At 37.9% G+C, this 17,233-nt stretch overlaps 1 protein-coding gene and 1 long non-coding RNA gene across 2 annotated transcripts; both read right to left on the bottom strand.

The window, feature by feature from the left end:
• Window positions 1-8,249: 8,249 nt before the first annotated feature.
• On the bottom strand, window positions 8,250-10,728 carry LOC130551143 (exosome complex component RRP4-like). Its single transcript, XM_057328694.1, has 4 exons — window positions 10,639-10,728; window positions 8,646-8,825; window positions 8,434-8,562; window positions 8,250-8,324 (listed from the first exon to the last, which is right to left on the bottom strand). Exons 1-4 carry the CDS (start codon window positions 10,687-10,689, stop codon window positions 8,250-8,252), a joined length of 435 nt encoding a protein of 144 aa, XP_057184677.1. The 5' UTR covers window positions 10,690-10,728.
• A 3,084-nt stretch (window positions 10,729-13,812) lies between these two features.
• On the bottom strand, window positions 13,813-16,779 carry LOC130546707 (uncharacterized). The gene is made up of 3 exons (XR_008961808.1): window positions 15,942-16,779; window positions 15,361-15,420; window positions 13,813-15,251 (listed from the first exon to the last, which is right to left on the bottom strand). It is a non-coding gene; the product is annotated as an uncharacterized LOC130546707 (long non-coding RNA).
• Window positions 16,780-17,233: the final 454 nt, after the last annotated feature.

Genomic DNA, 17,233 nt, shown 5'->3' with positions numbered 1-17,233 from the left:
CCTGAGCCAAATGAGCCCACCCCCTTGTCTCTACGACACTGTGTTGCAAAGATATCCATCTGGACTTTTTATAATGGGAGTCTATGGGAGCGGTTGCTAGGTTGCTGTAAATGGTTGCTATGGGCGTGACTTCGTAGCTTAAGGAAGTTCCTGGGATACTGATTGGTTGCCTGAGTAAAATGAGCCCACCCCCTTGTCTCTAAGTGGTTGTACTGCGAAGTTATTCAACATGGGACAGTTATGTGCCATGTTTCACTCATAGGCTAGAGTACTAACAATTGCAGACGCCAAGCCACGCCCATAGCAACCAAACATGTTAGCCTAGCAACCGATTAGCAATATGTATATCTCTGCATCAGAACATCATAGAGACACGGGAGTTGGTTCGTTTCACTCATAGGTCACTCATATCTATCTATCTATCTATCTATCTATCTATCTATCTATCTATCTATCTATCTATCTATCTATCTATCTATCTATCTATCTATCTATCTATCCGTACATCCGTCCGTCCATCCATCCATCCAGCAAAAGCTAATAAGTTCTAATAAGAAACTTAATAAACCACATACATTTTGCCTGGTTGTGGTCTCTCTCCCTCTATCTCTCCCTCTGTCTTTCTCAAGCCAACATAAAGTTTGTTCACAAACTTTAACCTCATCTAGTTGAACCTGTTATACGTGTGTCATATATTTCGTCCATGAAAGAAAATTGTTTAAATTTGTATTGATTTTTCTATTGATTTTGTGTACTGAAGCAGCAAGATCTGTGATAAATATGTTTTTGTTAAATAAAAAACTCAGTTCCTGGTGTTGACGTCATTATTTTGAATTAACCAATGAGACGAGTTATGGGGCGGAGCAACACATATAAGCCCCGTCCCATACAACAGGCTGGAGGACTTAATTGAGAGACCGTGAAGATGGAGGTTGATTTTGGAGACAGCGTCCTCTTCGACGTATTTGGGAGTGTGCGAGAGGAAGGTCCCTTTCCCCGTGATCGTGTATATATCCTTATCATTCCCGTGTGCAGGCTGAGATGCGTCTGAGCTCTTATGTACACATGCAAAGTTCATTTATTTGTACAAGTTTATTATGTAATTACGTTTATTGTGTGATTTAGTTTGTTATGGTCAGTAGTTGTACATTTGCACTGTTTTGTCATGTTTGTTTTATGAAAACATACTACATTCAAGCTCCTGATTTAAACGTCATCTTCAGTAGCCGTTATTTGCCTGCGGCTAGCGTATTTTAAAATTTCTTCAGACGGCTGGCCACCCTCAACAAAAAGTACCCAAAATGTAACTTTAAATAAAAAAGAAAAACAAAACATAAAACATACAATATAAATAATGTAATAATAAACACAAATGAAAATCATATTGTATTTCATACCGAATTTTTTCAGTAGCATAGATGTTTTTACAGCTTTCGTATCAGAGGTCAAATATGAATGAAAATACCTTTACATCAATATAGAAAAGTCTACAGCTAAAGTGTTAACATTTTTAATATGTAATCCAGTTTGACAGCCTGATACCCACAGTTGTAGAGGACTAATGGGAAGAAATCAACTTTATCAGCAAGGTCATTGATACCATTGATGTGTAATTGATTGTGAACATTGATGTGACACTGTCGTTTATCTTCCTCTTTACTCATCAAGACTGCTTGAGATGCTCATCTTTGTGAGGGCTAAAAACACTTCATTTCACAAACAAGAAGAACAAGAAGAGGTGTTTAAATATGTCTTAAAGATGCGAGTCGTGCTACATGACCGTAGTTCTACACGTTCATTCAATACACGCATCTCTGAAGCGCTCGTTGTTGATCTTGTCAGCAGGTGGCACTGTTTCAACAAACGTCATTTATTCACTTAAAGAGGTGCTCCGCTAAATTAACAACTTATTTCTACATTACAATAATAAGCTTACTGTTCTCAACGTATCTTAGCAGTTTTGTAGTTTTTGTGCAAACTTTAATCAATACAGTGTAGTCTTTTGTCATGGAGTAAAGTGGGATACTTTCCTTTTTAATGCAGCAGAGCAGTGCAGTGTTGGCTTGCTCACCGGGAGACTGCATTTATTTATTTATTTATTTATTTATTCATTTATTTATTAGATATTATTTATTATAATGATCGTGCTTGGTCTATAAACACCATGCACTGTGCTGTGTTTTACCTTTCTGTGTTTTTCTTATTTGCTCCTGTAAAGCTGCTTTGGAACAATGCACATTGTGAAAAGCGCTATATAAATAAAATTGAATTGAATTGAATTGAATGTGCACACGAATGAACTGTCCGAACAACTAAGGTTGTTTAATTGGCTCTATAGTTAGTAATGAACCATCTTATATAAACGGATGATTTTCAGATGATATTTTCTAAATATATAGATATACATTTGAGGTAAATAATGTAATGCAATACAGTGATAAAAACTTCTTGCCATCAAATAGGACAACATTTGTTTATCAGGGCAACTATATAAAAGGCATTTAATTAGTGATGAAATGTATGACAAGAAGGATGCTGAGATAAATCTCTTTACACTGGACTTTTTCAGGTTTAAAAAACTAAGCCTACTACAAGGAAAATAATCTACCAGTGTGTTTAGAAGAACCTGTATTAGATTAATTAAGAAAAAAGTAAAACTAAATTCAAGTTTATTTTTTCTTTTATCTTTTTCCATCACATATATGATCATGAAGGCATTTGTTTTCAATAAAATTAATTAAAAACTTAAAATGAAGTTTTATTCATAAAGTTTAGGTTTAGGGTAAGGTTGGGGGCAGGTGTAGGGCTTTATTATCTCAATTTACCATAATTCTTACAAGTTTTATAAATATAATGATTACACTCAAATAGTGCAAATAGTATCTGCCAGTATTTATTAGTACCAAACTTCTATTTACACTTAATCCAAAGAAAATACAGCTATTTTCAGTAAGTGTAATTGCTGCTACATTCACTTCGTGTAAAGAGAACCATACTGCTATTTAAACTTTGTGTAAATAACATCTGTCGCTGTAAATAGTATCCATTGCTATTTACACCTAGAGTGCCAATTAGTGCCCAACTTTTTTATCAATGCCATAATACAACAATACAATGAAAAACATTAAAGGTAAACCAAAATATAATAAAAAGACAGAGTACATTAGTCATTATATATAAATTAAATAAATAAACAAACAAACAAAAAGGATACCCCATTTTAGCCAACAATATCATATTTGTTTGTAATCGAATTTGCTCGATTTGTTTTTTTTACTTATGGACAAGAGTTTTGAGGAGAGGCTGAAGTGTAGAATGACATCATGAACTTTCTAGATTTTTTTGAGTGCACGTGCACAAGGTCCTAGAATTTAGACTATACAAGCTAATACTGTGATTATTTGAGACTGTCATGCATTTTGTGCCTTAACGACGGTCCACATGAGTCATTTACAAAAAGGACGAAAATACAGCATGAAGTGGTAAATTGAACAGATGTGTGTCTACACGTGCATTATTCTTCCTTCAAGACCAGCAGATTCCATCAGTGTGCAAGAAAATGTTTGTTATTATGTGGAGAATGTGTGTTTACTTATACACAGGAACATTTTTACATTTATGCAATGCAATTGTTTTTTATTAATTTATACTAATTTATGCTATTTGCCAAAACTAAAACAGATTATTTTCCTTCATAGGTGAAAAACCCACATTTTTATATTGAAAAGCGAGGGACTACAAATTGGTTTATTCCAACGTATCCTAAAAGTTTAGTTTACCTTTTATAAGCTCTTTACAGTTATGAAAAGCTTTCAGTCTGTTTTGCCCACGTCTGTAAATAACCGTTCCTGAATGCTGCGTGTAAAGATACCCTCAGGTCTTTACCCAGGTTCTGGGTAAGGTGTCTGAAAAGGAAAGGTATGGTTTATTACTGGAATTACTTTTTTCAAGAGTTGCTGTGCAAGCCCATATACTGTTTATATATATACACTCACCTAAAGGATTATTAGGAACACCTGTTCAATTTCTCATTAATGCAATTATCTAATCAACCAATCACATGGCAGTTGCTTCAATGCATTTAGGGGTGTGGTCCTGGTCAAGACAATCTCCTGAACTCCAAACTGAATGTCAGAATGGGAAAGAAAGGTGATTTAAGCAATTTTGAGCGTGGCATGGTTGTTGGTGCCAGACGGGCCGGTCTGAGTATTTCACAATCTGCTCAGTTACTGGGATTTTCACGCACAACCATTTCTAGGGTTTACAAAGAATGGTGTGAAAAGGGAAAAACATCCAGTATGCGGCAGTCCTGTGGGCGAAAATGCCTTGTTGATGCTAGAGGTCAGAGGAGAATGGGCCGACTGATTCAAGCTGATAGAAGAGCAACTTTGACTGAAATAACCACTCGTTACAACCGAGGTATGCAGCAAAGCATTTGTGAAGCCACAACACGCACAACCTTGAGGCAGATGGGCTACAACAGCAGAAGACCCCACCGGGTACCACTCATCTCCACTACAAATAGGAAAAAGAGGCTACAATTTGCACGAGCTCACCAAAATTGGACAGTTGAAGACTGGAAAAATGTTGCCTGGTCTGATGAGTCTCGATTTCTGTTGAGACATTCAAATGGTAGAGTCAGAATTTGGCGTAAACAGAATGAGAACATGGATCCATCATGCCTTGTTACCACTGTGCAGGCTGGTGGTGGTGGTGTAATGGTGTGGGGGATGTTTTCTTGGCACACTTTAGGCCCCTTAGTGCCAATTGGGCATCGTTTAAATGCCACGGCCTACCTGAGCATTGTTTCTGACCATGTCCATCCCTTTATGACCACCATGTACCCATCCTCTAATGGCTACTTCCAGCAGGATAATGCACCATGTCACAAAGCTCGAATCATTTCAAATTGGTTTCTTGAACATGACAATGAGTTCACTGTACTAGAATGGCCCCCACAGTCACCAGATCTCAACCCGATAGAACATCTTTGGGATGTGGTGGAACGGGAGCTTCGTGCCCTGGATGTGCATCCCACAAATCTCCATCAACTGCAAGATGCTATCCTATCAATATGGGCCAACATTTCTAAAGAATGCTTTCAGCACCTTGTTGAATCAATGCCACGTAGAATTAAGGCAGTTCTGAAGGCGAAAGGGGGTCAAACACCGTATTAGTATGGTGTTCCTAATAATCCTTTAGGTGAGTGTATACGTATATATATCTATATATATATGTTTTTTTTTGTGTGTCTGTGAATCAGTGAAAAGAAAAGGATGAAGCCCTACAGGCCTGCATGCCGACGTTATTTCAAGTAAAAGCCGAAAACAGTGAGGTCAGATGTCTTTTAATTTTATTTATGCTAAAATGAATAATAAATGATGTCTTTGTGTAGTCAAGAGCTTTTTGGGGTCTCTTATGCCGAGGGAGAGAGAGAAGCAGGATTGACCCTATATCACGGCAAAAGTAAGTTTTACTGTAAGAGTTTTTGAAAAACAAAGTTAACGATGAAACTATTGCTATGAGAAAACGTGTTTTGCAATTGACTGTCATTGGCTTTTATTTCTTTTTAATTGAATTAATTCATTTTATTTCAATTTATGAAGAAGAAAACAACCAGAGCCAGGATTCCCCCCGGGAGTGGGAAGCGGATATGGAGACAGAATCAGGTATGAGGCTCAGACTTCAGATTTCACGAGCCCCTGGAATAATAAACTAAATAATTGTACATCAGGTCATGAACACAGATGAATTTCATCACCTCGGAATTATAAGGTTCTTAACATTGATTCAATGGTTGTCACCTGCTCTCTTGCTATCATGGATTCTTTCTGCTCAGAATTATAAGGTTCTATCTTGCAAAACATTAATGCAAGCAATAAGTTTTAAGAAACACAAGTAGTTTACTTAGAATTGGTTTTAAAACGTAGAATTATTTTGATAATAATGTGTTGACATGCATAAAAGGTGACAATGCTTTCCATGACATTTATTACATATTTTAGGCCAAAAAAATGTTCTTGTTCAAGTTAAGCATAAAAGGTAGTGGTAAATCCTAAATGTTTATCTAGTGTAGATGTTCATTTTAGGAAGGACTAGGGTGGGTAATTAAACACATGTTGCAGGCACCATGAAGTTTCCTTTGGTTTAGACAGAAAGCAGCTACAGGAATACATCAGACCTGAACTTTATTCCACAGAAAGTGCTTTCAGCGAGTTTTGTTGACAGGAAACCTTTAGAATGTCATGTTTACTAAGAGTACCACTTATGGTGTGTGACACAAACACAAGCAGAATAATCATGATTGTTTACATGAGGGAAAATGTAATTGTGATATTGGCAAAATCTTATTGTAATCGCATTATGAGGGTGTAAACATAGGAGTTAGGAAGCTAGTGCTGCTGGCTAGTGTTGTGTCTTCAGCAAAACCTAAAACAAAAACAAAAAACACTGAAATTATCTGTAATCTGAGCTGCTCTCCTTGACAAGATTAGCAATAAAATAGACAACATTGAGGTTTCTTCTAAACATTGTGTTGAGTGGCATTGGCCGTTTCTTAAAGAACAGACTTGGATGGATGTGCAGCAATGACTTCTGGGACTTCAAGCAGGTTCGGTGTGTGCAAGTCTTCCATGCGTTCTCTGTTCTTGTGTTCTTGAGTATTGGAAGCCGACTTTGACGGTTAATGATGACTTAGAGCAAGAACACGAGGACAAAAGATAGCTGAAGAATCTTTTCTCTATTGAGAAACGGCCATTGTCCAATCACATGACACAGAAAGTTGATCCTGATTGTTCCTCTTGTGTATTCAAAGTGTCGATTGGCTCATAGATAGAACCTTATTAAAGATAGAGTTCAATTTTGTAGATGGAACAATTTTGTTTTCTTAAAAAGGCCCAAAATGTATACAATCACAAAAAAAAACCACACAATGTAAATACGGTCACAGAATAAGAATATATGAAAACAAAAATGTCAGATGAAACCTTATCATTTATTGGTAAGGATTTATGCAATATTTGATTATTGCCTCTTAGTTATTTACTTCTCAAAGCTGGTCAAATAGAAAGCCTGTATATTGATTTCAGTCCATGGGGGAAAACTGATATAGTTATCACGAAAGAGAATTGTGATAAAACTTGTAATCCATTTTCAGATAACGAAAACACCTTTATATTGTGGAATCCACCACCCCCTCCTGGTGCTGCATCCCATGGCATTCTCCCACCGCTACCATTGGGAACGCCGCCCTGCACACCCACCCCGTCTCCACTCCAAGATACTCCTCCTGCAGGAGGTATGGCTGAGGGGGAGGAGTTAGAGGATGGGCAGGAGGAGCAGCGCTTTGTGTGGGCGGCCCTTGAGGAGGCATACTTACCTTCATTTTTTACTGGTAATCTGTAATTGTAAATGTATCTGTTTTGTACTCTGTACAGCACTTTGGATCAATTTACATTGTGCTTTATAAATAAGTGTTGTGACATTTTTGAATGATTGTGCACTGCAGTGTTAAGTTAAAGCAATGACTATCACACTTCTATCTAGGCTATGTATATAGTTCTATGCATTATATTTCTACACATTATACTTCTACGCATTAAAAGAAAACCTCATAAAAATAATTCGATACATTATTGACTCAATTAGACATCAAGAATCAGCATATGAAACTCGACAATGGTGATAATCAACAAAAGAAAGCTTCGTGCCGCAATGCATGCTGGGTATCAACATTTTTGCGGGTGCAAAAGCGATATATTCGATGACATTAGCATTGACATATCAACTGTTTTTAACAGTGTTTCAATGGTTTTGACTTGCTCTCTTGCTATCAGGCATACTTTCTGCTCAGAAGTATAATCACAGTCCTGGTAACGTCAGAGTAGATCATTTTATTACAATTAATATGAACTTAAAAATTAATTCGCATTTTTTTAAACCGATAAACGAACACGGATGCGCGTCCATCTATATAGTGATAATATTATTGTGCTCTTTTTAAATAAAACACAACCATTTTATAGTGGACTTAAATGCAATGCTAACATTCAGTTCTGACTGTAGTTTTTTAATTATACAAAAAACGTACAAAAGCTTGACACTGACTGCTTCGTTTGTAATAGAAACAATAAGGCACCTGTCTTCAGATAAATGTTTTTATTCCAAAACAGTCGCTGGTATGTTACAGCGCAGATCTTAAAATAAACATCACAGTTATTAGTCAAAGCAAATTTTTAAAATACTTTAGCCTACTGCTGAACAAGTCGCAGGCGTGTCTCCAGAGCAATCTCCTCCATCACCTCTGGTTTCAGGATATCTTTAATCTACAGAGAGACAAAGACATTTAAATGAGAACAGCAGCGGTTCAATAAGACACAAGCTGTTCATCAAATCAAATCAAATCAAATCACGAGAGATGCTGATGAACTCTACCTGATGTGAAAGAGAAGACTCATAGCAGTAAATCACACTTGTGTCATACAGCAAAACCATATGAGCTGCCAGAGCCAACAAACAATTCCTCAAGCGAGAAATCACCTCTCGATCTGACCGGGACACGGGCTAACAGAGACCAAAGAGAAAGAATCATTAGTACACACAGGGTTAGTAACTGTGAACATACAGTAAAATGATGAAAGTCTGACCTCTAAGCTGGTGAAATGACATCCTCCAGCCTCTTCATCCTGCTGGTCGGGTGTGGGATACAGCCACACATAACCATTGTTTCCCAGGATGATGGAGGCACCACATGGTAGATTGTGGAAATGAGATTTCTGTCTCTTCACTAGAGATGGTGAAACCACTACAAGAACACCTTGACACAGCTGAAAAATAAAACGCTCACATTATACACATATACAAATGGTCACAAATAAAGTCACGACTTCTTTTTTGGTCCCCATTGACTTTACAAAGTTGTAATAAAAATGACTACGGTCAAGTCAGTGGGTTGGGGACCATTTTTGGGTGAACTATTCCTTGTTTAAAGGCATGTGATCAGCCAAGGACAAAAAAGAAGGAAGACTGCATGCACCCTCTTCAGTAGAGACTTCAACGTGTTTATATTAGACAGTGACTTGATTTGTGACCATTTGTATAGTTTCAAGCCATTAAATCACACATGTTAAAGCATATCATATAGACGTCTCAACTTCCAGACTCGGGATTTTCTTGTATACGTTACAAAACGCTGTTCAATTCCCCACTTAATAAAAACTGACACAACACGCGTTTTTGAGTAGCAAAACATCTGCGTTTGACGTCAATTTTTCACAGACTCTCTGGATACATAAAGATGACTCGCAAAATGATGTTCGGAATGAAGCGGCCGCTCTGCATTTATAACAAGCGTGTGCATGACGTAGAGAGATTGGGATAGGGATTGGGGAGTCGACTCCAAAAGAGTAGATTCCTCGACTCTTAATGTCCCTAAAGTCGGATTCGACTCCAAGACAGGAATCAACTCTCGCCGATTCTTTTTCGACTCTGTAATTTTTTATGTTGTCATTGACTCAAATCGGTTTAATTGTCTTTGTGATGGGCGCAAAGCAACGAATAACATTTAAGAACCAATAATGGTTAAGGTAAAAGTCATACCTCCACTCTCTCTCTCACTGTACCCGTTTACATCCGATCCAAAACTCTGCCGTAATCAGATACTCTCACAAAAGGGCACGCAATATTTCCCGTTCATTCTTCACCTTCAATCCGATCACATTAAATTCTCACCTTCTTATTAAAAACTCTCCTATATTTCATCTGTCCAACTTCAAGCTTTTATTTCTCTAAACAACTGTTTGAATGAATGCGCCGCGGTGTGCTTAAATGTGAGTCTGTGCGCATAGGTGGACAAATCAAAATCAAGTTTGTGCAAACAAATTATAAATAATAAAAGCGTAGAAAACAGCAACAGCCAGGAAGTTACAAATCACATATTAAATTCTTGTTGGGTTATTATTATAGCATATATATTGATGGTTTGAAAATGACAAGTTGTTCTATTTAAAAACGTTTGATTGTTAAATAGCCAACACAGAAAGGCAATGAGTAACATTAAGAAACGAACACAAAGTAGCCAAGGGTGAACACATTAATGAATTCTTGAACGAAAATAAATAAAAAACGTTTTAGGCTTGTTTAGCGCACATTTACGGAGACTTGATACAAAACAATGAAACTCGGTCTACAAAACTTCATTTGTCTGACTGTAACTATGCAAAGTAAAAATAATAAATATAAACGAAATGTCTTAGCTACACCGTCTATACGGTTACACCTGAGCCGTCATGTCCTTGCGTTGCGTGAGCATGGAAAACCACATCCGTTTAAGACCAGAAAGGGGGCAGCACAAAAACTCTCTGTGATGGTGTGCTTGTTGCACAAATGCATGTGTATTTGCTAGTGACTTTGGAGATGCCGCAGTTTGGTTGCCAGTCAAAAGTGCCCAAACTTGTGAAGTTCCATTCATTTATTTTATATTCGTATTCCTGACCCCGTTTCGAATGACAGTAAATGGAGTTGAAGTGTCGATTCCATCGACTCCAAAAGTGGGAGTCGAGAATCGGAGTCGGCTCCAAAAAACCCAGAGCCGAACACCCCTAGCCGGCTTTATGTTGACTATGCGCACATCCAACCCACCTTGCACTGCATTGTACCTGACTTTGTGCAATCCGCTGGGATCGAACCCATGACCAGGTGTTGCTAGCACCATGCTCTAACCACTGAGCCACAGGAAAAGCTATTATTGTTTTGATATTATGTACCGTTACTTGTTTTGTATGAGGTACGTAGAAATCGAAAGTGAAAGAACCAGGGGCTTTTCCTGAAAGACTCTGCGTAATGCTATTGCAGTTTTTAACTCTTTCCCGCCAGCCGTTAAAAAAGAAGTTGACAGTCAGTGCCAGCATTTTTGAACATTTTCACTAAAATGTGATGGCTCACAGTACATTTTCTGTAATGAATATATGGACAAATAATATATCAAATGAAAGAACAGAGTCACTGCTTTTAAACTAAAGAAACGGTGTTCTTACATCTTCGCTTGTTCTTTTTTATCCCCTCTTAAATGTGGGAAGGAACAGCTAAAATATTATCTTTTTGTCAAAGACTCCGCCCAGATTAGATTAGAAACAGATAAAATAAGTACACCAAAACCAGATAACATATATACATTCTTTTCAAAGATGTGTAACAGCGCCACCTGCTGTACAACAGTACAAAGTCTTTGGCGGGGGAACCGTGGCTCTCACTAAATCCTTGGTGTTTCGAGCAGGGTATCTGCAGGCTTCTGAGAGTTAGATTAAAGACTTTTTAAGACCTTTTTAATACCGTGCAGAATAAAATTTAAGACCAATTTCATAGCAACAAGTTTGCACTTCCCCATGGCTAAAGCTCAAACTTTTCTCCGTGTGGTAATGTCCAGTCCACTCACCTAACGAACCCCCCGCGAACTCGTCATTTGTTAGTTGGTTCGAAACGAAACTAAAATCTTCTTTACGGTGTCGGTTCGACTGCATTTCTAAGACCTTGGAAACGCGGATTTGAGACATTTTAATGCTAATTAAGGCCTTATTTTGACATTATGGAATTTAAGACTTTTAAAGACATTCTAAGGATCCGCGGACACCCTGTTCGAGTCAGATCCGTGTGCGAGCCTTGTTGGTTTTGACTAAATCCTCGGTGACTCGAAACACCGTTGGATTTGAAATGACGAGATAACTCATCAATGGCGGGGAAAGAGTTAACACAGCAAGACCGACCATAGTTATATTTCCTAATCAAACAAGACAAACAAAAACATGCATTGAACACCCTAGCAGCCATCCTCCCAAGATGGCGCAACATTCAACACGGCGTGACGTCGATTAACAAGCTCTATGTTATGAATGTCTTTACCCCGTAAAACCAGTGTCAGATGTAATCACTTCTCCGGGGACCACCAGTCGTATGTCATCCTGTGATTGTGATGTTGTTGGTAATGAAATGCATTTGGGGAATGCTGGTAATCTCATATCAAACGCCATGCTTTCACCCTACACAGATCCAACATGGCGGAAAACTGACGACTTTCAGAATAGAAGTTATGAAAGGTACATGTGTGCGCTTCAATTCAACATGATTTCATCAATATTCGATCATTTATTAATTAAAATTATTGTGCTATTTAAAATTATGTATTTGAATTGTGGAGTCACTTATGGTCGTTTATATTTTGAAATTAAGAGTCCGCAATATATGAAGAGTCCAGCAGAGGGGGTCATTGCATTATTTATAGTTATCTAAAAAAATTCAGTCAAACGGATATAACTGAATTTGTTTGGTTACGGTCTGTAATTTCACCGATGTTACCGGCTTCATCCTCGGAGCTGTTATATTGACCTTTTCTCTGTCTTTTTATTTTCGAGCATTGTTCATTTCTGAACATCTGGTTTGATTTACGTCGGAACCAGAACCAACCAAAGCTCAGTGGGAAACATATCTAATTCTGTTTCTCAATTAATGAACACGAATGCAGTCTCTCATTTACGAAATAATTATCAACGTTACACCAAACATCATTTATTAAAGATAATTATTAAAATAATATCCACATAATTATTTAATAATATTTTCAGATCTATTCGCAAGTTAAGATACTTAGCCTATGTGTTAGGAATTGCTCAAATCACCACAACCTTGATTATTTAATCCGGATGTCTTTTCTTCCCTCTTAAACATCTACAGTACACGCTTTCATCTGTACTACAAACCCTATTTACAGAAACATGAGATGTGCAAATAATTCCATTCCGTTTTGACATTTTATGAAAACCATCACGCTCAAACGGTGAGATAAATAATCTGCTCTCATAAAGGAGGAAAAGACATATACATATAAAAGTATTGAAAAGACAGTACGGTTGCTTCTTTTTATTTACTACAACATATTCACACAAAGAACCAACATTCAGCAGCATTCCAAAATATTTAGCATGCCACTCATTGTAGTTCCTATTATTTATGCAATAACTTGGGCAATATTTGTCGATTAATTGTAAACTATATCTGTTTACTACTCTATGTCTTGACAAAGAAAGGTGTGCTTAAAAATATCAAAACGTACCGTTCTACCATTACTCATGTTGTAAGAAACACAAAGATAATTTCAGACATTTAAGCATTAAGCGGATTCAAAAGGTTTTAAGAACGAATAGTATAGGCCTACATTCATACAAATATATATATATTTACAACCAAACTTAAGTTGTACATTTAAAATAAAAAAAATGGCTATTAAAAACACCACTTCAGTATAGGCTACTGCCCATCAAAAACATCAGTCGTTGTTAATTGAAAGTCAACATTGTAGTGACCGGCTCTTCAAAAAACATGAACACAGAACAGTTACCCCTGTTTTTTTTTTCTTATATGCAAGTTTAGTGTGTAATTATTACCTCAATGCCATAAGAGGGCCCAGACGTAGCATTTATTGACAACACAACAGGGCATTAATAAGATTGTAATTTCTTAAAACAGGAGTAGCAGGGAGACCTGACAGCTGGACAAACAGCCGTCTGGACAGCACACGGGGTCCCACTCCTCCATGGACAATGCAGACAGAGAACATCTTGCCCAGTAACTTATCATTTCCCTTGGACAATCCTGTCAACATTTTTGCAGTTAGAAGAATAAATACTTTCTGTAAACTATTTCAATGATACTATTTTACTTATGTAAATTGAAAACAAACCATATCATTGAAGAACACCCATTTACAAAATGTGATTTTTATTGCAGCAGCATTCATTAACGCTTGACAACATGTGATTTGAAATGTTATAATAGTGACTTTATAGAGTTTATAATAAAATCATAACTAAAGAACTAAAATGAGTCAATAATACCAGTCATTACATCACACTTTCCTTAACAAAATGCAAAAAGTATTACTGAAATCATTCCATTATTTAATAACTTTTAAAAATGATCATATGAATGTAAATAAACAGATAACGTGTCAAAAAGTGTTGCTGTTACGGTCAAAGACTTTTGAGGAGAAAATATCTGTTTAATGTCAATCATGTTTTTGTCAGACTATATTTCGTTGGACGGTCTGTAGCGTTGATTACGGCACACATGCATTCGCCGTGGAATCGTTGCGATTAGAATATGCAATGTCACAACATTTATTCCCGTCCAGAGTTGCATTCATGTGTTGTCCGTATCTTGTATTGATGATGGGAGAGTCGGACCGGGTTGAGGTCATCTGGACTCTGTGGTGGCCAATCCATGTGTGAAAATGATGCCTCATGTTCCCTGAAGCACTCTTGCACAATTCGAGCCCGGTGAATCCTGGCATTGTCATCTTGGAATATGCCCGTGCCATCATGGAAGAAAAAAATCTGTTGATGGAATAACCTTGTCATTCAGTATATTCAGGTAGTGAGCTGACCTCATTCTTTGGGCACAGAACGTTGCTGAACCTAGACCTGACCAACTGCAGCAAAACCAGATCATAGCACTGCCCAGGTGGTGAATTATTTTTGGACGGGCAGTGTATTTGTCTTTTCAGGAGATCTCTCAGAGGAACATGAGACCTCGCGCAAAATTGAAGAGACTTTTGATGAACCCGAGGAGATCTCAGATGAAGAGCACATGCCTTTAAAACAAGAGGACATCGAAATATTTGACTTTTGATGATCACGAGGCACCTGGAATCTCGAGTGCATCTGAGAGAGTGTGCGGGATATGGAGGAAATCTCCTGGTGGAGTGAAGACGGCGTTTATCACACAATAGACGAGGGCTACAGTCACGTGGAGAGTCTGCAGGAGAGTGAAGATCACGTTCAGCAGAAGGTAGATGAGGTCACACATGACACTGAGCGACTCCGTCACGTCTCTCCTGAATCCAGCAAGAAGAGGAAAGGAGTGCAAGCCTGTGGAAAACACTGCAGTGCGGTTACGCCTCACCGAACTTCCTCCTATGAGCTCCTGTGACATCAAATCACATTCATCAGTCACATTACACAGAATCTGACCACTCGTCAACAGCCGACCGTAAACGCCTGAAAATTATAGCGTTCAGATTTGAATAGAACAACTGGTGGAGTGTTCACAAAAAAACGACCTCAATATGCATGATAAGGTGACTCATTGCATTGTATCAGAGATCAGAACACGTCACACCCACAGAACACGACTACTCAACACCTCCTTCTCCAGCAGAGTCATCTCTGACAAGCCACGCAGAACCTTGCAGAGGTCTGAAACTCCTTCAAGACTCCAGAGAAGGGAAAAAGACATGGGTGTTAGAAATAATTCAGGTCCATATGAAATTGGAAAATGTTTTTGCTAGACATGAAACAATGTAAATGTAGTCACCTGTGTGTGCCCTATAAAGAGTGGACTTAACATCACTTCTGTCAGAGGATTATGGATTCCCTGTTAAAGAAGAAAAATAATGTAACTACTCAGAGCATGTTTATGAAGTTTATAAGCTTTACTTTCGAGGTCACGGCAGTGGACAGCTATCAAAAAGTCATTTCTTGTGTGTCTATGGAATTTTATGGCACACCAACCACTACAAAGGTCAAAGGATACGAGTGGATCATACTGTATACACTGTGATTAACGTGTAAACATTCGTTTTTCCTGGCCTTGGGGCAATAAAACACAAAAATCCCGACTGAGGTTGTTAAAATGAATTAAAGAGAAAGTTAAAATGTAATTTTATTTATTGATTCTTTCTTAAATTCAGTCATAGAATCGTTTATTTACGTGCTACATCAACACTAACAGGTGAAAACTGCTCATGTTTTATTGATGGAAATGATGTCATTTGTCTTCATTTTGCTCTTATCGCTCAGTGTCAAATCAATATTGTAAAAGTGAAATCACAAGTTTATGAGTGTATGTTAGAGTGTTGTTGATGTGATGTGTTTCATTACAGTCCGCTGACGAACCTTTTATGCATCAACGCACTCAACACTTCAGTCAAGTTTGGATGAATGATGGTCTGTGCATCAGGTCGCCTCCTGTCGTCATGGTAACGGTCTTTGTGAACGTGCTGCAGACGGAGAAGCTCATTGGTTGTTGACGGGGCGGGTCACCTGTAACACACGCAGATCAGTGTCCGTTTGTTGTGTTTCTAAAGGAAGAGTTCAGACTAGGGATGTATTTTGTTGTTTATGTGATGTATTGCAGGAGTGAGAGTTTATTTCACTCTTTTTTTAGTCATGGGATCCCGGGGCTCCTGGAAATAATCTCTTTTCTGGATTATACTAGGGCTGTGTATTGGCAAGCAGAGGTATCACTATCGATAAACATCACTATCGATAGACCATCGGAAAAAAAAGAGACTATACGTCATGTCGTACAATTACATCACGCACTGACACCACGTTAAAGAACGACGCCCGGAAATAGCAAAAATTTACCAAATTGCACAGGAAATAAAAAAATAACTGACTTCCTGTTAGGTTTAGAGATAGGCTCCAAGAGACTTTTCTTAATGATTCGGGGTGTTCCATGAGCCTACCAAATTTGGTGCATGTACGTTTTGAATAGCGGTCTGGGCAGTTCTAGGTGGCGCTAGCAAGCCATCTTGCCACGCCTCATTTTAAAAGCCCTATCAGACGTAAATTTCTGCAACTATCATGCTGCGCACTAATTTGACATTTTGGTTAATATGTATTGCCTTTGAACATCAGGGTAGTTGGGGCCGTGACCCGGTTTGCATCAGAAGCCTCGTATCCATGAGCGGCCTGTTTCAAAATGAAAGCAAAGCCCTCTACATTTCTCATCCCGAAGGACGAGAAAGCCTAGTAAGAAATCAGCACATCTGTAAGCAACAAGTATCTCCCACTTCAAGCACAGGAATGTCTCATAGAAGGAAAACGAAACTTGCCCGTTAAAGCAGTTTCTTATCAGCGGTAAAGTCAATTGCAACACCTTTATATACTTAATTGAAACACGAATCAGGTCGACGGTATATTTTAAGTCCTGCGAAACGGATCCAAAAAATGGTTAAACATGTTCATATTACGCAAAACACATAATGAAACATACTTATATTTATAAAATACTGTTAAAACAGTCTCAAAACAGCATTCACACCTTTCGGCCTCATTATTATTCAAAACATCAGCCAATAGAAAGTCTCCAAAAGAAAACTCTTCAATAGTGTTATATTTATGCTTTCTAAATTGCTCAATTTGTTATAATAAGAACATACACTACGAGCTGTAGCATCCAT

Source organism: Triplophysa rosa, linkage group LG2 (genome assembly GCF_024868665.1).
Source record: "Triplophysa rosa linkage group LG2, Trosa_1v2, whole genome shotgun sequence".
NCBI lineage: Eukaryota > Metazoa > Chordata > Actinopteri > Cypriniformes > Nemacheilidae > Triplophysa > Triplophysa rosa.
This window is presented reverse-complemented; position numbering and strand designations above follow the sequence as displayed.